This window comes from Diabrotica virgifera, chromosome 8, assembly GCF_917563875.1.
Source record: "Diabrotica virgifera virgifera chromosome 8, PGI_DIABVI_V3a".
NCBI lineage: Eukaryota > Metazoa > Arthropoda > Insecta > Coleoptera > Chrysomelidae > Diabrotica > Diabrotica virgifera.
The window spans coordinates 53,545,696-53,568,761 of record NC_065450.1 but is presented as its reverse complement, the minus strand read 5'-3'; the positions used below and the strand labels follow the sequence as shown (position 1 = coordinate 53,568,761).

Sequence of the window (23,066 nt, the reverse complement as noted above, 5' to 3'; positions counted from 1 at the left end):
AGCTCTCGTGTAGTTACTACTGAAAATCTACAAGTCCCTAGAAAAGCCGTAGTAAAGCTGACATATCTTATAAATATCTCGTTCAGGTTAAGATATCGTCGCATATAACTTGGATTGGATACCAACCAAATACAGTATCATCGTATAGGCCGATTTCCTTACTACGTTCGAAGCTATACGAGAAGCTGTTGCTGAAAAGGCTGAAACCTCTTATAGACACTAAGGCTCTAATTTCATCACACCTGTTTGGGTTTCGGGAAAGTCATTCAACTATCGACCAATGCCATAGAATAACGGATATGATAGAGAGGTCACTAAAAGAAAAGAAAGTTTATTGCGCTATTTTCCTCGACGTGGCGCACGCTTTTGATAAAGGATTTTGCCAAGTAAATACACAGAATTATTGGAATCATATGTTTCAGATATATTTATTAAGATTAAGCAAGACGGAGCCTACTCGTAACTAAAAGAAATCAATGCAGGTGTACCACATGGTAGTGAGATAGTGCACTCACCTAGCTCTAATGGCAGCTAATGGCGGAAAGAAGAAGAAATTTCAAATTGAACATATTTGCAAAAAGATTTTAAAGATAGAAAAATAAGTGAAGAAGAAAATAAATATACTAATTTCAAAGAAAAGAATGCCAGTGAAAAATCTACAATAGTTTTCAAAACTAATAATTATTATTTTTCTTACCAATCATCTGGATTTAAGACATATCCCAATTGTTGACACACCAACGCAGCATTCTCAATGGTCCATCCATAGTTGCAAACAGTTCCCCACTCATTATCTACTTTAAGTTGCAGTCGCCCTTCAGTCTCACTATTTCCCCCAAGAAGTCTTATTGGCACTTTAGGTTCAATTTCGATCATCTCAGCATCTGGATCATATGCTTCTGTATCTGTTTCCACTTCATATGTTATGTTATCTGGAGCATGGACAAGTTCTTCTTTAATAGTAAACTTAATACTATCTGGTTCTATACCTTTGGCTTCTAAACGGCCTCCTACCATTATACCTATAGATGGTGGAAAGCGAAGAGTTACACCAGGTTCTATGCTGAGTTTCCCACCAGGTCGGATACTAATGTCCCTAACAACCATATATTCTCCTCTTGTGATAATTTCTTCACCTTCTATTTCACCTCCGAGTTTGTCAGACCCATCAGCGAGGAATTTGGGTACGTAAAATTGATTGGCGTTGACTCTGGATGTAAGAGGATTAGTGTTGTGTAAAAGAAATGGTATAAACGAAATTCTTGCTAGGTTGTATCTATCGTAACGATGAAATATCCTGTGAAAAATGTGTTCATCATTACCAAATCCCAACCAATTATAGGTGCAGTTTATAGTTTTGCTTTGGTCTTCCAAATGACTACCAATTTCATATTTGGAATCTGGATTTTCGATAATATTTCTAAATATGTCAATGTTGCTGGATCCCACCACAACTGGAGCTGAAACTCTACTTCTTGGATTCAAATTGGACGCAGTACCATCTTCCATCTGGAAAGGCTCGCTGATTTTGTTGCTTTTGACGAAATTTCTTGTAAATAGTAAATACTGACTTTCTGAATACGGAGAAAGTCCAATATTCACAACAAATATTCCAGAATTGTTTAAGAAATAATTTTGTGTAACAACTATATCATTGACTAAAACGTTAAATTCTTCCAAAGGTTTAGTCTTTATCAGAAGTCCGCCGAATGTGCCTTGCCTGAATTGATTGTACTCTACAACTGCCTTTAAGTTGATGGCAGGATATATCTTTAAGGAAATCTTCTCATTGCCCATGAATCTGTTGTGGCCAATTTGTAGTTTAGTTGGGGTTTTGGTTGGTTTCCAGCAAGATAGTACCTCCAGTGCGTCATTTAAGCAGTTTTTAAAGCTGTTTTCGGTGAAATTAAACAAAGCATCTCCACAATAGTTACCATGTAGAACACCAATATCTACATTCTTGTATATTTCAGAATATTGGACTACAGTAGTTTGATTGACCATAATAAACTCAGTTTTTTCTGTATTATTTAGCCAAATTGCAATACCATAGCCCTTGTTCGAACTGATAGAAGACCTGGATATATTCCTACTACCACCTGTGTACGTTACGTTAATTCCATCGCCTTCATTGAAAGACACACGACTCTCTGTCACATTTACATCCCCTACACCGCTTGTTACATGTATACCAGCTACATGCTCATTTTTAGAAACAGATGTCTTATGTATATGAACCTGAGACCTCAAGTTATCCACAGCTACACCTCTTCCTACGTTTTCTGATATATCGGAGTTGCTGACGTTCACATCAAACGATTTTCGAAGACCAGATGTTATTCTCATAAAAATAGAAGTTTCAGTCATTGGAGCAGCTCTAAATTTTATATACAGTTGATTGGAGGTACTAGTTATCGCTTGAGGTCTTGTGTTGTTTCTTATTGAGAACGACTGTATGATTCTGTTGTTCAGTGTGGAGCCATCAAGGATTTCTATCGAGGAACTGTCGTTTCGATTTGTAACAGCTCGAATAAAGTTTAATGTCAAGACATGCCCATATCTTGTTGTAAACACTTTATTGCAGATTAGCTCCTTGGTTAAAAAGAGAGTTTGTTCAGCAAACAGTTGAACTGGAAATGTCTGACTAGAAGCTAGAGCTAATTGACAAAAGTCGCTATATCCGTTTCTATCCGCTCTTTCATCTGGCCGCTCCTCAGCTCTTACAAACCTAATACCATCTCCTCCATTTTCCGTTACAGTACAACCGTCGATATGAGCCAGACCATAACTGGAATTAATAAAGATGCCATATCCTCTACTGTTTCGTATTTTGCAATTGTTTATCGTTACAGGAGCATCTGGATTTGTAATGTTGATTCCATTATAAGCAGAATTAAATATTTCTAAATGGTCTACTATTGGAGGCACTCCAGTGACGTGTAAAGCACTAGTTGTATTCTGGTCTCTTCCTGCTCCAGCGTAATATATGTTCACAAACTTAAGTGTAGAGCTAGATGTTGGCACATACAGAGTGTTAAACAGTGTTAACTTCTTAGTACTGGCAGCATTCTCGAATCTTATTCCTCTCCAAAATGGTAAAGGTGTGTCGTGCCTTGTCATACATTCTATCCCGAGGTCTGGATGGTAGTCGCATACGCCGGATCCCATTTGTCTTTTGTCCCATTGGCAGTCAAATATTGAGTTTTCTCTTCCTGAACAGTTTGGCTCTTCATAAAGGATACGCGGTTTTAGGGGCATTTGTCTGTTGTGCCAGCTGTGAAATGTGCCACCTTGGAATCCTAATTGCCGGCAAGCTGTGGCCATGTCAAAATTTGTCCAACTAAAAAAAGAGAAATTATTAATAAATTGAACATGTTGAAAATTATTTATTATAGAAAGTAGGCGATATTAGTAACGAAGTTATACCATGATTTTTTGCGAAGTTACTCCAGCTATATGTACACTTTCTGTGTTTACCGAGTACACCTAGTCATGGACAATCCTAGACAGAGTAATGGTGAAATATATGGGGATGTTAGGGGGGCCATGACCGTTACAAAGAGAATTTTAGAGCAGCTCTAGAAGAGATTGGGCTGGTTTTTACTCACATTCACTGTTTAAAGGTTAGATTACTTAGGTTACTCTCCAAATATTTACTATACAGTGCTAGTCAAAAGTCCGTACCCCCCCCCTCGTATCTTTTGAACGGTTATACCTATAATAGTGAAATTTGGAGAGAGGAAATAAACGGACGTAAGCTTCTTAACTAGTCATGACAGGTGACGTAATAGTGACAGATGACGTTACAGAGCCACTGTGACCGATAATTTTAAATGGGACCTTATGGTAAGTGATACCTCGTTTGAAAGGTATTCAAAATACCTAGTAATACTATTTTTTCTGGGTTTAAGTTGATTTTGATTTTGCTGAATAACTTAAATAAATGTAATATTGTAGTTTCGCCTTTAATTAATAAAAATTCAAATGTCCGCCTATGGTTTTTTTGTCAAAAAAGTTGACGTTTTCAATTCTCTAGTAGTTTTTACGTCAACGTAAACCTTTTTTACTAGCAATCATACACGGAACTTTGAATTTTTATTAATTAAATGCGAAACTACAATTTTTATTTATTTTATTTGTTCATCAAAATTATCTTAAATTCAAACAAAATTAGTATGACTGAATAGGTATTTTCAATACCTTTCAAACAAGGTATGACTTGACATAAGGTCCCATTTAAAATTATCTGTCACAGTGGCGCTGTAAAGTCTTCTGTCACTATTACGTCACGTGCCATGACTAGTTAAGAAGCTTACGTCCGTTTATTTCCTCCCTCCAAATTTCACTATTATAGGTATAACCGTTAAAAGATACGAGGGGGGATACGGACTTTTGACTAGCGCTGTATGAGGAAAGGCAGCTATAGATTTAATTCGATTCAGGGGCCACCACTATCAGTTGACATGTTTCTTCTTTTTAGAGTCATCTAATGGTGACCTGTGGCCTGTGGTGTACCATGTATGCCTGTGGGTACACCACAGGTTCTTTCCAGGTAAGGCCGACTTTTTCTGCTTCTTTAATAATTCTTCCATGTATGTATCGATCTCACCTGTTCCCTTTTCCTGCAGGTTGGAATTTCAATGCTCGTTTTGTTATTTATGTGTCTGGTTTCCGTAGAGTATGGCCCAACCATCTTGTTTCGTTTTTTTCCATAAGTTTGAGTTTGTGATCCGGTTGGGCCAAAATATTTTTAGAATTGTTCTTAAGCATTTATTCATGAAGGATTGAATCTTTCAAGTGTTGTGTTTTGTTAGTTTGTGATCCAGATAATAGTACTGCCTTTACATTGCTATTGAATATTTTTACTTTGGTGTCCAGTTTTATCTCATCAGATTTCCATATATTATTTAACTTCATACAGTGTGTCCACGGATGGGGTGCCCAAGAGGAAAAACTTTTTTATTTTCAATGTAAGCGAAAAATGTCATTCTTGATAAAGTTTTGCTCGTTCTAAAACCCCATAAAATGAAATAAAATTCAAGTTTTTCAAATCCTCCTTAATTTTGTAGCCAATTTTATGTAAATCCCTATAAATTTTTGAACTAAGTTCGAAATTGTAACAATAATAACTTGGGAGAACAACCCTTTCGCTTCTCTGGATTATAAAGCCAGACTTTGTCGTTCTCCTTGAATCATCAAATTATTTATTAATTAAATAATTATTTATCCAATAATTTTAATAATGAAATTTAACACAAGATAAATTCTTTATTAAACGCTTAACAATGTCGAAAAAAATGACAATTCGCAAATTATTTATCGGTGTTGACAGTTACTAAGCTACATTGTGGCTTGGCAACACTAGATTATTGTTACGATTTCGAACTTAGTGCAAAAATTTATAGGGATTTACATAAAATTGGCTACAAAATTAAGCAGGATTTGAAAAACTCGAATTTTATTTCGTTTTATGGGGTTTTAGAACAAGCAAAACTTTTTATCAAGAATGCCATTTTTCGATAAAATTGAAAATAAAAAAGTTTTTCCTCTAGGGCACCCCAACTGCGGACACACTGTATATATTCCGCAGACAGATTACTGTCTGTGCTTTGCCAATTCGTGTTTGAATATCCTCCTCTGCTCCTCCTGGCATGTTCAGTATGCTTCCTAGATAACTAACTCTTTCCACTGATGCCTATGTATTACGAGAGCCATAAAAACAACTCCTACCACGTTGGAAGTTCTGCTAAATCTACCACCACGTATAATCTTTATACAGGACGAAGTCAGATCTGTGATCGAGGAACTAAATGCAGATATTCTAATGGGACAATCCATCAATGCAACAGCTACGAGATATAGCTTTGACAAGAAATTCAAAATTAATATGCCAGGCAATATCGAAATGAAAGTATTAAGATCAATAGCGGGCATATCATTAAGAGACAGACAGAGCAACAGAAGTATACGAGAACGATGAAAAAAAAAAACAAGAAAGAAAAACTGGAACGAACGTGTAAACCGAATGGAACCAGATAGATTAGCGAACATCTGTAAAAACAACAAGCCGTATAGCAGAAGACCCGTTGGAAGGCCGCCGAAAAGGTGGAAAAACAATGTACAGTCAACAACTGAAACAGAATAAGAGGCAGACAAACAGGAATAATCCTAGTCGCACGAAGAAGAAATGCCAGGCGAAGAAGACTAGAAGAAAGATATACCCATACAAGCGGAAGATACGTGGTAGCCTGATGGTTAAAAAAATTGGAGGGTGTGGGAGCCGGTATAGTAGGGACAAAGCAGTAAGTCTATATAACGATATCACAATTTTTCAGGCGGAAATAATGGTGATCCATCACTGCTTGGAAGAAATAGAAAGACAGAAAAGAACGTATAGTTCAATTGCCATCTTCACAGATGACCAGACAGTACTTAAAGCCAATTCTGTAGAGATCAATTCTAAACTACAGTACCTGGCCAAATTATTAGGCCAAACAAAGAAAGGCGGAGCGCGCACTGTTGCATGATCCAGGAGCGCCAACGTACCCACTATGTGGAGCAGTTGCAGGAGCGCGGAGCGGCGAACCTCATGGATACGCACCTTTATATGTAAAGAAGCGCATGCCGTATCGATTGGAACAGTTGTTGCGAGCGCGGAGCAGCGAACCTAATGGCTATGCATCTTAAGAGTTAATATTCACAAAAAAGGAACAAAACTGTATTTTTACAAATATATTCATAATCATGAGAGAAATAACTTCATACAATACTGTAACAAAATAATTATTGACCTACCCTCGTATACCAGCTCCCGTCTCCGCACAGACAGAACACTATCGATGTTTCGAGATACGCCGATGCAGCGCCGATGACGTGCAAGCGGTCGAGTCACATGGACATAGCTGGAGATATATAGATATTTCTGGAATATCTGTATCGCATATATAAATAGGACATATTTGTAAATAGAGTTAGTCTTAAGCTAAAGTTTGTAAAGTAAACTTGTATAAATAAAAAATAAAGTCGTATATAAATTACGAACCGCTAGTTTTATTGTAATTAGAAGTAATTACACTAATCACGCTACAGTTGGTGTCGGTGTTCGGTTAACTTAGTGCGATATAAATAAGTGAATTACAGAGAGACTTTAAAAGACTTTTGAACTTTATTCGTCGGGAATAACCGGAGTGCGTTAATTGTTCGGTATTCGGAAAGACTTTAAAATACTTTTGGACTTTATTCGTCGGGAATAGTTAAAGTGCGTTGATTGTTCGGTATTCGGAAAGACTGTTAAAAGACATTTTGGAAAGTACGTGTGTGCCGACCAAAGATGTTGCTACAAGAACTTACAGTAAAACAGCTCCGTGAACAGCTCGAGGAACGGGATCTGGACAGCAGTGGGCTCAAGATAGTCCTACAAGCACGACTCGAGGATGTCCTCACGAAGAACGGAGAAGACCCAAAGACGTTCCACTTCCAGTCAGCAGAACAAGCAATCTTATCGAAATTAAAAACTGTTTCTGAAACGATTGATGATACTTCTAAGATAAGCAACGAGAAATTTGAAAGTGTTTCTCAAAAGATCGATGAAACTTCTAGACAGAACAACGAGAAATTTGAAAGTGTTTCTCAAAAGATCGATGAAACTTCTAGAAAAAGCGACGAGAAACTTGAAGAAGTTAGTAGAAAAAGCGACGAGAAATTCGAAAATGTTGCTAAAAGATTCAATGAGACTTCTCAAATAATTAAAGAGGTCTGTAGGCAAAACAACGAAAAACTAGAAGAAGTTTGTAAACAGAACAATGAGAAATTTGAAGAAGTTTCTAGAACATTCGATAAGATGCAGAAAAGTGTAGAGACCGTAGAAGAAAAGATCAAACAGCTAGAGAGCAGGATAACCGATACAAAAGTACAACCATCAGTTAATGCAGCAACGTTAGATCCTTTAGTGAAAGATGAACTACCGAGAGACGAAACGTCGCATAATATGAGATTCAAATTACCACCATTTGATGGAAAGTCCTCTTGGTCCATATATCTTAGACAGTTTGAAGCTATTGCGACCGCCAATCATTGGACCGAACAAGAAAAGGCTGTTTCCTTGACTGCTGCTTTACGAGGTGATGCTGCAGATATATTAAGGTCAATTCCCAAGGGTCAAGAAAATTGTTACCAGACCTTGTTCACTCGTCTAGAAAAACGCTATGGAGATGCCCATCTACAACAAGTATACAAAGCACAACTGCGAAGTAGAAGTCAACGAGCAAGTGAGAATCTGCAAGAATTTGAAGCAGATGTGGCTCGTGTGGTGCGGTTGGCTTATCCAGAGGTGCCAGACAGCGTTTTAGAAGAAATTGCAGTAGATACCTTCGTCAATGGGCTGAAAGATAATGAACTACAGAAAGCTTTACGACTAGCAAGACCGAAAGTTTTAGATGAAGCACTTGCTATTGCATTGGAACACGAAACGGCTAGTCAAACTTCACGAGGCCATAGAGTAAGAACCATTGAAGAAAGTGACGAACACAACAATGAACGTCTGGAGGAAATGATACGGAGAGTATTAAGTAATCAGATGCCAAAGAGACGCGAGCCTAGATGTTGGAATTGTGGAGACGTAGGCCACATTCGTCGTAATTGTAAGAAGATCGTACAGCCGTCGGAAAACTAGAGCGGGTCGACACCAAGGGGCAACTGCCGACCTCGAGAACTAGAGCCCCCATAGTAACTGTCAACCTTACGTCCTCCGGTGGAATCCACAACTTATACATCGAAGGTCGTATCAGTAATAGATGTAGATCATTTTTGGTGGATACAGGTGCAACGAGAACTATCGCACGTCCAGATGTAGTACGAGACCATAATAAATTATCACCTGCAACAGTAAAGCTTAGAACAGCGACTGGTGAGCTAATTAATACATATGGCGAGGCTAATATGTCAGTATCCATTGGCCAGACCACAGTTGAACATCAAGTATTAATTGCCGAGATCTCCGACGAATTCATATTGGGGATGGACGTACTAAGGAAAGTGGGGGCAATATTGGATGTTCAAAATGGAGTTCTCAAGATCAATGGTGAAGAGTTGCCCTTTCACGACGACAAAGAAGATGTCATCCGCTTACTTACTACATGCGACGTAACCATACCCGGTAATAGTGAGAAAATTCTGATGACCATGCTTGATGGACACTGCCGAGAGGGAAGTTTAAGGATGGTCGAAGATGTGGATAATGTCGAGTTCCTAACGGCGAAAACTTTGGTAAAAGTTCGAGATGTGATCCCTGTAAGAGTTATGAATTTAAGGGAAACTGCTATCAAGTTAAGTAGAGGAGCTTTGATCGGGCAGTGTGTTCCCGTGGCTTCAATTTGCTCTGTGAATACCAATGAGAAATCATCGAAGGCGAAGTATCCAAAGGAGCTTGTTGAGATGATCATTGAAAGATGCCAAGATCTTGATCATGAACGAACGGAAAAAGTGACATCTATGCTGATAGAGTATCAAGATGTTTTTGCTATTGACACGAAGGATAAGGGAAAAACAAGCATAGTAACGCATAAAATAAATACCGGAGACGCTCAGCCAATCAGACAACGGCCTAGACGACTTCCATTTGCGAAAAGAGATGAAGCCGAAGAGATTATCAAGGATATGGACAAACAAGGGGTAATTGAACCATCGAACAGTCCATGGACATCACCAGTAGTTCTGGTACAGAAGAAAGATGGTTCAACGCGTTTTTGTATCGACTACCGCCAGCTCAATGCGATAACAAAAAAAGATAGTTATCCTTTGCCCAGAATAGACGATACATTGGATACTCTCTCCGGTTCTCGTTGGTTTTCCACACTCGATTTAAAAAGTGGATATTGGCAAGTAGACATGGAGCCAGCCGATCGGGAGAAAACCGCATTTTCGATAGGATCAGGGCTTTGGCAGTTTACGGCTATGCCGTTTGGTTTATGTAATGCGCCTGCCACATTTGAAAGATTAATGGAGGCAGTTTTAAGAGGTCTAACATGGAAAACATGCCTGGTTTACTTGGATGATGTAATTGTGGTTGGAAGGTCCTTTGATGAACATGCCAAGAATCTAATAGAAGTCTTTCAACGATTGAGGGCAGCGAACTTGAAGTTAAGTCCGAAGAAATGTCACATGTTTCGACGAGAAGTTAAGTACTTAGGACATATTGTATCGAGTAATGGTGTAACAGCTGATCCTGAAAAGATTGATGCAATTAAAGATTGGCCAGTACCAAAAGATAAACATGAAATTAGAAGTTTCCTTGGCCTATGTACATATTACCGACGATTTGTCAAAGGATTTGCCAATATCTCCAAGCCCCTAACAAAGTTGACGGAGGAGGGCAAAGAATATACATGGAGTGAGGAGTGTCAAAAAGCTTTCGAACAACTACAAAGGGCTCTGATCAGTGCACCGATATTAAGCTACCCGGGACAGGCAGGAAAATTTGTTTTGGATACCGATGCTAGCAACAGTGCCATAGGAGCTGTTCTCTCACAAATCCAGGATGGACAGGAAAAAGTCATCGCTTATTTCAGCAAAGTCCTGTCGAAACCAGAAAGAAACTATTGCGTTACCAGAAGAGAACTGCTGGGTGTAGTGAAGGCTTGCGAACATTTCCATAAATACTTGTACGGCAGAAAGTTCCTTCTTCGAACAGATCACGCTGCTCTAAAATGGCTCATACAATTCCGTAATCCAGAGGGCCAGATGGCAAGATGGTTAGAACGACTTCAAGAATATGATTATGAGATGGAACACAGGGCCGGAAGAGTTCATTCAAATGCTGATGCCCTTTCGAGACGACCATGCAGTGCAAATTGTAATCACTGTGCCAAATTAGAGGAACGATTTTGCCCCGTGAGACGAACCACCGTCGTTAATGAGCAATGGCAGCCACAACAGTTACAAGAAGCCCAAGAAGACGATCCATGTATAAAAAGAGTATTGGATTGGATGCGTCGAGGTGAGAGACCTAGTTGGCAAAACATTAGTGCATGTAGTCCGGAAGTCAAGGCCTACTGGAGCCAATGGAATTGCCTGATACTAAAAGATGATCTTCTGTACAGAACCTTTGAGAGCGATGATGGTACAGAATCTAAGCTTCAGTTGATTGTACCTAAAAGTAAAGTGTCAGAAGTATTGCGTCAGTTGCATGACGGTACATCAGGTGGACACTTTGGTATTACGAAGACTCTGCAAAAGGTTCGAGAACGGTTCTATTGGGTGAACTGTAAAGATGATGTAAGAAGATGGTGCCGGAAATGTGAACTGTGTGCATCCGGTAATGGTCCAGTTGGTAAAAAGAGAGCACCCATGAGACAGTACAATGTTGGAAGTCCTATGGAAAGAGTAGCAATCGACATTGCAGGTCCATTTCCAGAAACCGATGCTGGAAATAAATACATTCTGGTAGCCATGGACTATTTTACGAAATGGACCGAGGCCTATGCATTACCGAATCAAGAAGCTGCTACCGTTGCAGAGGTACTTGTTAAAGAATTCTTCAGCCGATTTGGTGTTCCCTTGGAGATCCACTCCGACCAAGGGCGAAACTTTGAGTCAGCTCTTTTCCAAAACGTTTGTAAATTGATTGGTGCCAATAAGACCAGAACAACACCCCTGCATCCTCAATCAGATGGAATGGTCGAGAGGATGAACCGAACGATGGGTAAACACTTGTCCAAAGTTGTATCTGAACATCAGCGAGATTGGGACCAACACATTCATTTATTCCTGATGGCCTACCGCTCGGCCGTGAATGAAACTACAGGTCAAACACCAACCTGCCTGATGTTGGGTCGTGAAGTTCGTTTGCCCTGCGACCTAGAGTTTGGCTGCAGACCTTCCGAGGAATATGTTGCAGGCGAAGAATACGTAGACCGCCTGAAGTTACGAATGAACAACATTCATGAACTTGCCCGACAACACATCCAGATAGCCAGTGACAGAATGAAAGATCAATATGATTCTCGCTGCAAGAATGAAAGCTTCGAAGTAGGTGATCTTGTCTGGCTTTATAATCCACAACGTCGTCGAGGCCTGTGTCCTAAACTGCAAAGACAATGGGAAGGTCCGTATGAAGTTAAGAAGAAAATAAATGACGTAATATACAGAATTAAGAAGTTACCAAACGGTAAACCAAAAGTTATTCACATAAATCGTCTTGCACCATATGCTGGCTCAAATGAAACAGAGGAAGCCCGAGTCCTCCAACAGGAGATGAAAGATGCACCACAGCCAAGTTTTAAGGAATTTATGTCAAATTACGCAGAAAGAAAGAGTGCTAGATTCGGCGTGACCACAGAAGTTCAGCAAGATCTGTTTGGTGTTCCAGAAAACGTCTCTCTAGCCCACTGTGTTGCCCAAGACCTCGAGATGACTAAAGGAATCTCGTCCGTATTCAATAGAAAGTTCGGCCGCCTGGACGAGTTAAGGAATCAACAACCTAGAATTGGAAGAGTATTGCGATTGGAAGATGGTCCTCGATCTTTGCTGTATATAGTGACCAGGAAGTCTTATACGGACACGCCAAGCTACGAGAACATATGGCGTGCTCTAACTAATTTGAAGAAAATGGTCTGTAATTATGACATCAAAGATTTGGCTTTACCAAAAATTGGCCATGCAGTAGAAAATCTGGATTGGAAGATTGTGAGAAGCATGCTGGAAGTGATCTTCAGAGAAACTGGCGTACGGATTACTGTGTGTTGCATGAACCCGAAGATGTCATACCCTTCAAAGACAGTAGACTGTTACTTCTTTTCTAGGGGTGTATGCAGAGCTGGAGAATCCTGTAGATTCCGCCATCCTGGGCCATCTAGAGTTGCTGATCGGGACGCTCAGATCTTAAGAGGGGAGCAGTGTAACAAAATAATTATTGACCTACCCTCGTATACCAGCTCCCGTCTCCGCACAGACAGAACACTATCGATGTTTCGAGATACGCCGATGCAGCGCCGATGACGTGCAAGCGGTCGAGTCACATGGACATAGCTGGAGATATATAGATATTTCTGGAATATCTGTATCGCATATATAAATAGGACATATTTGTAAATAGAGTTAGTCTTAAGCTAAAGTTTGTAAAGTAAACTTGTATAAATAAAAAATAAAGTCGTATATAAATTACGAACCGCTAGTTTTATTGTAATTAGAAGTAATTACACTAATCACGCTACAATACATTTTTCCTTGCTTGGCCTAATAATTTGGCCAGGTACTGTAGTATGGGATTGTGTGGCTAACCTAAATAAACTAGGTAACAAGAGCAAGGGTACGATAGACTGGGTAGTGGGACTCAAAGTTCATAAGGGTAACAAAAAGCAGATTAATGGCCAAACAAGGCTTATCAATGCCGTTCGTTGGACCGTAACCGTTCTGCAGCGTTGCAAAGTCAGTAACAAGACGGCTACAAGATTCGGGACAAGCACAGGCGAAACAGTTCGTCAAAATCTACGGCAGTCCTAATAAGGAAAGACAGGAAAACAGTCAAAGCCATAGTAACTTGACGACAGGGCAGTGTAGGTTAAATAGGCAGTTGAATCTGATGGAATTGGCTGATGATGACCTAGGCAGATCTTGTCACCTAGATAAAAAAACAGCAAAGAACATTATATTTCAGTGTGACAATTTGGCAAGCAAATGTATTGTGCGGTTGTTTGCATTAGGCGAAGAAAATCCACCGGCAAATAGCTACATGGAAGATTCAGTCTCGAAGCTATTAGACCTTTGAAACAAGGACAGGCTAGAGATTGTAATCTAGGACTACAGGATCACCTCATTGAATCTACTTATCTATATAGTTGTGGTTCATGATGATCTAGGTATTTGTATTGTTTTGTTGCTGTTATATTTGTTTTTAATCGCCTCTGGCGCGGCCCGAAGTATAATATTTAATAATAATATGGCTTTTTTGTCGAGAGTTTTTATCGAGAGCTTTTATTTAAGCCATCTTCTCTGTGAAAAAAGAAGAATAACTTTTTCAATACTAAATATGTGAGAGTGGCGGTTGAAATGCATGCCATTTTATCCTCGGCGATAAAAATCGTAGGAGTATTGATTGATATATCTTACGTTGATTGATTTTTTTATATGTTTTATACGTTGATATCTCATACATTATTGTGAATATGTCAAAGAACAGAATTAAATAACTTACTTCCTAGAATTCGTACATATACTCCTCCATTGTCCATTGTGTTTGACTTGAACACGTCCTGCCAATATAGTTGGCCCATCCACCAACCGGATGTCAGGTAGAATAACATTCTTAGATGTTTTATCGTCTTTTGCTGTCAGTGTTATTCGTTCGTTTTCCGTTCCCTGAAATCAAAATAATTTTAAATTACCCATGTGTCTAATATATTCAATTTAAAATTGAGAGGTGAGAAATTACTTAAACTAGATTTTGTGAAATTTGTTGATGATTATTCAGGTACAGTTCAGTCGTCAGAGCCACTGAACCTCTGAAAATCTGTCTGGCCGTCAATATATGCTAGTTCATTTAGCGTTACCCATTAATATGTATTATATCTATCCTATTATTATTATCCAGATTTAGCCATACTGCTCGCATTCCCTCATTCAAGGGGAAAATTCACTCACCCCAGATACCTAGGATATCAAAAGGATTGAGCTCTGGTGGGACTCTTTCCGTGTTATCGAGCCCTATGACTTTATACACCGGAGTATCAAGTCAAAATTTTCGTACGCATCTGGAGGTCGAGAGTCGAGAGTAGCACAGCTTTCTGCATGGTTTTATAGAGATGTTCATTTAGACCCAGATATTTTATGTTGTCTAGAAAATTCTTCGGAATGATTTCAGTAGTAGAAACAATAATAATAATAGGTATCGTCTGGGTACTTTTCGTTCTCATACACATACATACGTATTATTTATTATTATTGTGCTAGTCAATTCTACTAATCAATAATTTGGCGTCAAGAACATGGCCGCCGAGAGGGCGGTACAGCCGGTACATTTTACCGGGGCCCGGCGATGTAAGGGGCCCGGCGTCGACCAGACCAAAGACGTAATTTTTCCTGTTTAATCCTCGGCTATATTTAACATGACCTTTAGTTAATTTGGTGTAAAATTTTAACAGCAATAAATCACAGACGCCAAATGCTGCAGTGCAGTCAGATAACTATGGATATGGAGATTAAAAATATATCAGGGCTTCTAGAAGATTTAAAAAAATCAGAAATTGATTGAAGAATATAAAGGGTCAGAATCTAAAGAAATCGGGTCTTCCATTGTTGAAGAATCTAAATTAGTTACCAGCAATTATGGAATATATCCAGAATTTACATCAAATAAAGAAAAACGGCGCAAGAAGCCTGTGAGATTTTTTGATGATTGCCTGGGCTTAGTAGTGATGAGACTGATAATTTTGAGCCCGACGCAATATTTCGCTGTGAACTATTTAATATTGTCAAATAATAAGCAATTTAACCAGAATATTTAATGCAGCAAATGAAATTCATTCGCTCGCTATTCAACATTTTGTGGACATTCCGAGATTACGATAACGAGAATATTAAGAAAAAAATGATATATTGCGCGAGTTTTATAAAGAAGACATCAGTGAAGAATTTTGATAGATGAAATTTTTCATTTGAGAGCGATATACAAGGATAATATTGGTAAATCTCAACTTTCCCCAATCTTTTTCTTTACGTGCCATCTCCGCGACTAAGGTTGGCAATCATCATTGGTATTCTAACTTTTGACACTACAGCCCGAAAGAGTTCAGTTGAGGTGGATCCAAATCATTCTCTGATATTTCTCTGTCAGGACATTCTTCTTCTACCTATGCTGCGCCTTCCTTGAATCTTTCCCTGCGATTTCTCCAATACATTTACTTAATAACATTAAACATCTCAAATTAGATTCATTATTTCCTAACGTCGTTATTGCGTTAAGAATATTTTGCACATTGCAGTGACAGTCGCAGAAGCGAAAATATCCTTTAGTTTTCTTTCCCGCGTAAAGAATGCTGTGATATCTACAATGAAACAGGATTGGTTAAGTCTTTTTTTTTGAAAAATGGCTTTGGCAGAATTGGTTAAGTCGCCTATCAACTTTGTGCATTGAGAATGATTTGGTAAAATCATGCAATTTTTTGAAAGTTATAGAATAGACAACTTTTCCAATCAGAAAACGCGAAATGCACCTGTATTATAAATATTTTCACTATTATAAATATAATCAAAATTTAATAAAATTTATATTTGAAATGTTTCTCATTACATATTTTTACTATTGATAATTGTATTTCTATAAAAGTTCAACAATTTTTTCCGCTCTTTACTTTTTGTCGGGGGCCCGTTCGTCATTTCTTGCCGGGGCCCGCTCATCCCTCTCGGCGGCCCTAGTCAAGAACACTTAACGTTCACTTTGATACTACACGATTCAACCACAATAAACAAAAACATCCAAAATGTTAAGCTTTAGGCGTGACTTTGGATATAATGTTAAGCTTTAGAGAATATTTAAGTACAGTTGCTGAGAAGCTAAAAACCAGAAATAGCATCATCCAGAAGCTGCGTGACACAACAAGGGAGGCATCGGAATCCATACTGAGGTCTTCAGGCTTAGCTCTTGTTCATCAACTCATTGGCTACCGATGCCAAACGACATTCCACCACTACACCTTCGCTGGCTCTATCTGTTAACCAATCTGTTTTATATCCCGAATCCAAATCCATAACAACAAGGCGCTGCCGATTCATAGCTGTATATAAGATGCAACCAAAACTACCAAAAGTCGACTGCGCTCCAGAAGATCTCCCATACAAACCGCAGAATCGGCCGCAGCCACCGGGTTCAACATGATCACCAAATGGATCCATGAATGGTCGGAAGCTGAATCAAATACAATTACCTATATCTTGCATCACAGGGACCCTCTTGGATTTGACCTACCACGGATGACCTGGTGCACACCGCATCAAAACTCAACATGGTCGATGTGCGTATATGTTGCACAAATGGGGATTGCACACCATCACCGCCATGCAGCTGTGGCGAGGTCCAATCTAACAAGCACATTAGCACATAACAGAGGAGTACCATCAGCTAGCTTACGAGGGCAAGTTCCCAAGATTTCCTGTTTTTGACGCCCGAGTCGATTAACTGCATAAGAAATCTCAATGCGTGCCAATATATTGGATACGATTAAGAATTTTTAGATAGAGTCAATTTTAATTTAACTTGTTTATTGTTTATTGTAATTTTAGGTACCTATTTTAGATATAATTGGGTCTAAGTTGCCATACGCTAAATAAATAAATACACAGACCCAAACTTATATGGAATTATCTGATATTTCTTACTATTTCGTGCGAATTAAAAAAAACAAACACACGAAGTCAAACAATATTTATTTTAAAGCAATTTGATAACAAATACATAACAATTAAATAAAACAATAAAGTATTTAACAAACAAATTGAAAGTAGTTGTTTTAAAGTCAATAGCATACAAAATTTCAATGTAAAACGAATAATGTTTAAATTGTTTTTATTTATTTTTTTTGTATTTTGTGGTAGTCAGTGTTATCACCTTTAGTCCTTATGCAAGCTTCAGTTTGCGTGGGCACGCTCCTAATCAAATTATCAACATTTTGCTGTGGTAGGTTGCTCCATCCTTTAAGAGCATCTTGTACTAGCCGTGCGGTGTTTTGTGGATTATCCCGGCGAGCTCTAATTTTTCTTTTAAGCATATCTCACAAATACTCTATATGATTAAGCTCGTAGGAACAAGCAGGCCACTCCAAACAAGGGATACCTTCTGTTTTAATGATGTCTGTAGTCACTCTAATGGTATGTAGAGGTCCATTATCATGCAATAAAATTAAATTTTATCCTGTTGCACCTCTCCAGAGCCTGAGTGCAGGTTATCAACATACCTGTGAGCAATTAAAGTTGATTGGATGAAAAATAAAGGAGTTTTTTACGGATCACAAATCCTCTCCAGAACATTACACTTCCCCTTGTATATTTGTAAACAGATCTGACAGTTTTCGTTCTTGTTTGTCTTTCTCGACCTCTAAATACACGATTTCATGGGTCATCTGATTTTACACAAATCCTGACTTTTTTTGAAAATAGCACATTTTGTCCATTCCGAATGTTCCAGTTTTGGTGGTGAAGACACCAATTTAGGCGACCAATCTTGTGCTGCCTGGATAACTCGGGAACCCATAACTGTCTCCTGCTGTATACTTCTTGGTACGAACTCTTCTTCTTATCGTTTCAACTGAAACAGTTACACCTGTAGCTTCCAAAAGCTGCCTTTGGAGCTGCAGGTGGGAAATGGTTGATTGGATGAATCTTCTAGCTGAATGGACAATTAAACGATCTTGGAGAGCCGTTATTACTTTTGGTGACTTTCCCCTGCTTTATTTTTTAGCTTTCCTAGTTTCTGTTACCTAGCATAGGTTTTGGAAAGAACGCCCTGTATTACGCCTAGCTCTACAGCTATGTCCCTCTGAGAACATTACTTTCTCCACAAGACCAATAATCTTTCCTCGTTGTAAGTTCTATAACCCCACACCAGGCACATTTTCGTTTTTGGACGCAAAAGTTAGTTTATTTATTTTCGTTCAACTTGCAACTCAAGCAAATAATCTATACCTTACCGTGCTGTACTATCCGATTGTCTTGTATATTTGTTTATTTTCAATAAAAACCTTTAATCTTCGCAACAATAACAAGTTTTTTCAAAAGAAATAAATATTACTTTGAAATACATGGTGATTCCATATAAGTTTGGGTGTGTGTAATCAGTTGATCTTTCATACCATTTGATTCAGTAGCTCGTTTATTTTATCTTTTAACTTTTTACTATTCTAAATTAAAATAATTATTATTTTATAAGCACAAATATAGATACTTATCACAAAAAAATGGTTTCTTCAGCTGAAATTAGTGCAAAAATATTCGTGTGGAACGAAGAAACGCTCTGAAAATTATTCATCAGAGCGAAGAAGTCACTCGCTATTAACTTTTTCCAACAACTTTACTTTACCAACCGTTCACTTCTTCCGGTATTTTTATTGCCTCGTTAATGGCGTCACCGCTATTGCAAAAATAGAAAATAAAAGTATTGCTACGATTTCATCTTTCCTTAATGACATTTTAAATAGTTAATATCTTACCATAAACATCAATGAGAAAACTAGTGAATCTCTTTAAACAACAAAAAACAAACCGACTGGTGATGTTTTCAGCTTAGACCAGGACATTTAAAACTAAAAACACCGGAATAAATCTATTTTTAAATACAGTACCGATCGACAGCAATTTTTTGCATGATGTTGCAGATGACGCGACGCGACGTTGGGAAAAAAGTCTACAATAGAAAATTGGGTGTAAATGCATGATTGCATTTACAGTGCATAAAATGCATCCAAAAGTGCATAAATATATTAAAATCGATATATTAAGGGTCAGATTTTGTTACTCGGGGGTTTTTGGGGTTTGCTGAATATGAATACGCCACCAGGACCGACCCCCGGAGTCCCTTTTGTCAAATTTCGAGGCTTTCCGGTTCTGATGTCATATTCGTGTTCATCAACCCCAAAAACCCCCGAGTAATCTACTTGCCTACTAATTTAGTGCCAAAGACCCTCGAAACTCCAGAAGATGACGTATCTTAGTAGTGGCCGAGGGCACCAGGTGTTTCGGGGGTTGGTTCTGGTGGCGTATTTGTGTTTAGCGACCACAAAAACCTCCCGAGTAATCTGGTTGCTTCAATCAATTGCCAAAAACCCTCGGAACTCCAGAAGACGTGCCTTAGCAGTAACCCTGGGTACTAGGTGCTCAGAGGGTCGGTTCTGATGGTGTATTCATGTTCAGGGACCCCAAATCCACGAGTAACAGAATATGGCCCTTAATATACTGATTTTGATATGTTTATGCACGTTTGGATGCATTTTATGCACTGTAAATGCAATCATGCATTTCCTAAATATTTTTTCTAAATGCACTGGTGTCTAATTATTTTGGCCTAAAATGAGTTTTTTTCTAGATCACTTAATCAGTGTAAACAATCATAGATACAGAACAAGCCTTTAGTTGTGTTATCAAAATTTATTATATCGTACTATTTATTGACATCTTGAATTTGCAACTTCGACAAAAAAATGGTAACACTAAACTGATTATCTCCCCAACGGCAACTGAGTGTTCTTAACTTTCTCCTAATGTATTCCAAGTTTTGGTTATGCGATGTCTTCATCTTGTTCGTGCTCATCCTCTATTTCTGTTGTTTGTGTATGTGATTTCCTACATTTTGGGCTATTGTCTTACTGCAAAGTCCCGTGTTTGATATCATGCTTCTCACCCTCATTCTGAGCATATACTACGTTCGTTTCTTAAGGAACCAGTTTTCGGACGGAACCGTAGATTATAGTGGATAGTCCGCTTGTATGAATAATTTTGATTGTTTCTGTAATGTGAAAGAGTTGCGAAAGGTTTGATGAAAGAGTTATATGAAACGGTTGATACCAGCCAGCGTGAGTTCATCCTCCCACATTTTCCGTGGACTTCTTTTTGATATTGCGTCCTGTATTTTACTATCTATTAGGACTCTTTTCGACAATTTTTCGGTCTTCACTCTCACTACATGGCCAGTCCATCTAAGTCTTTGAAGTTTAATGAATTCTGAGATGGGTGTCTCTTTCAACAGTTGGTAGAGTTAATGGTTGTAACTGCGTCTTCATATTCCGTTTTCGTTAATAGGTCCAAAGACTTCCAGCTTTCCTTTTGTGTTTTTTTGTCATCATTCATGTTTCGCATCCATACCATACTATTGGTCGGATAATAGTGTTGTATACCCCGATTTTTTGGAACTCCAGTGTGTGTTTTTAGAGTATTCTTCTTTGAATTTGTGTTTCTTTTTATACATCCGTGCCTAATGCAACTACCAAATATGTCAAACTTTATATATCATCCTCTAATTCAACTGTGCGTCTGTTTCCCCTATTGCCTGTGATAGCTTGTTGTCTTTTGAATATTTATTTCTTCTCCGGTCTCTTTTGCCCCTGTTTTTAGTTGCGAATATCTTTCTGCCGCCTCTTCTGTTCTGTGAGACAAAAATGTTGATGTCCTCGGCATACGCGGTAATCTGTATTGGTTTTTGTATTTGTTAGGAGATTAGCTCTTAATACAGATACGGCAAAATATACAGTACTGAAATGAATATTGTAATGTTTATTATTATTTATAATCTAGTAAGTCTAACAATAAAACACTGAAAACGTTTGTTTTCTATACTTCCACAAAATTTATTATAACTAAGTGACTACAGCTGTTTCGGCGGAGAAACAAATAGCAGTAAACAACGGCTATAACGAACAAACAGTTAACAAAATTTTAAACCAAAAACTCCATAAGAAAGCCCTGAAATTAGTGTATCCACCACCACAGAAAGAACCCAGTACCTTCTGCTCTCTCACATATACTGGCAAGATAACAACAAAGATAGCCAGATACATAAAAAAGAAAGGAATAACACCAGCTTTCAGAACTAACAACAACTTAAGCAAATATATTAAGAACAATAAAAGCCGAAAGAGAAAGCAACTACAGAGTGGTGTGTACAAACTAACTTGTGGTGACTGTCCGAAAACGTACATCGGTCAAACTGGCAGAACTTTTGACAAACGGATAGCAGAACACAAAAGGGCATTCAACAATAGAAAAACAGACACCTCTACATACGCACTTCACCTTCTAGATCATAATCATTCTTTCAATGAAGAGTTTCAAATTCTACATATTCAAAATAAAGGCCTTAAGCTATCTTTTTTAGAATCTATGGAAATTAATAAACTGAAAAATACAGATATAATTCTGAATGACCAACTCGAGACAAACAGCTCCCCACTCCTCAACCTCTTCAGTTGAAGACTTAAAAAGGCAAACACATTGTAAACTATATCACTTGAGAAAGGCACTCCGCCGAAACAGCTGTAGTCACTTAGTTATAATAAATTTTGTGGAAGTATAGAAAACAAACGTTTTCAGTGTTTTATTGTTAGATAAAATGAACTTCCATCAAGTAACGGTCGAATCCATCAATCTAGTAAGTATTCATGATATAGCCTTGCAAACAGTGGTGGATTTACGGGGACGTAAAATGAGGAAATCCCCCCCCCTACAGGGTGCAAAATTAAAACAAAAAAATTGTTCAAACATAATGGAAGTATGTGAACTAAAACTGTCATTATGACAGTCGTAGTTGCCAAACTCGTTCGATACGTCTAAAGGTGGGAAACAATCAATATAATGTAAATTTAAAGGTTAATATCGCTAAATTTCCCAGCTCGACTAGTTTCATGTCTTTTTATCACACAACTTAATACGTTTTCCATCTTTTGTGCTATTTTGGCCGTTATTAGCGCGCTCCTCACTGTAATTATGTACAAATGGAAATATTTGAAAATAAAATTAAACTAAAAAAAAGATTTGGAGATCTATTATTTAGTTTACTATTCACAGTGTATAAAATCGATAATTGTAAAATGGTAAGAAAACGATCTCATGAAAGCCCACAACCACAATGTAGGTAATTCTAGACAAAATCGATGTTAGAATTTGTATAAACGCAACTCTACTTTTCAGGTCAACGCCACTCGCCGATACACTAGTGACTGACTAGTGCACAGTGCACTGCTGAAAGAAAACGAAGACCAAGAGAACTCAATATAGCTCTGAAACTTTGAAGGAAATTCTAATCGTTATGCTCTCATCATTTCGTTTAACGTTCACCTTCGTTTGCCGTATAAAGATATTGCCTATATAAAGAGAGTTGGTTATTTTTTAACAAATTTTTTGTAACTTTTATATAAATTTCAATGTTGTTGCTCGTTTAGAAAAATTTCATTTGAATCATCATCAATTTCTAATTTGATGAGGAATGGATGATATAGGACACTTATAGACCAGGGCATTTAGCACAAAAGAAATCGGTTTATTTGAATTGGTTCCAATCCTACTTGAATAATAGGAAACAACTAGTTAGAGCA

The 23,066-nt window shown here is 38.1% G+C and overlaps 1 protein-coding gene across 2 annotated transcripts in view; it reads right to left on the bottom strand.

Moving 5' to 3' along the window:
- LOC114339455 (protein bark beetle) overlaps positions 1–23,066 on the bottom strand; it is a 184,238-nt gene that overhangs the window by 77,819 nt on the left and 83,353 nt on the right. For both annotated transcript variants that reach the window (XM_050657898.1, XM_050657897.1), the window contains exons 2-3: positions 14,189–14,352; positions 698–3,340 (exon numbers count right to left, since the gene is read on the bottom strand). In XM_050657898.1, the coding sequence (XP_050513855.1) occupies positions 698–3,340; positions 14,189–14,352 (2,807 nt within the window). The remainder of the gene's footprint in view (positions 1–697; positions 3,341–14,188; positions 14,353–23,066) is intronic.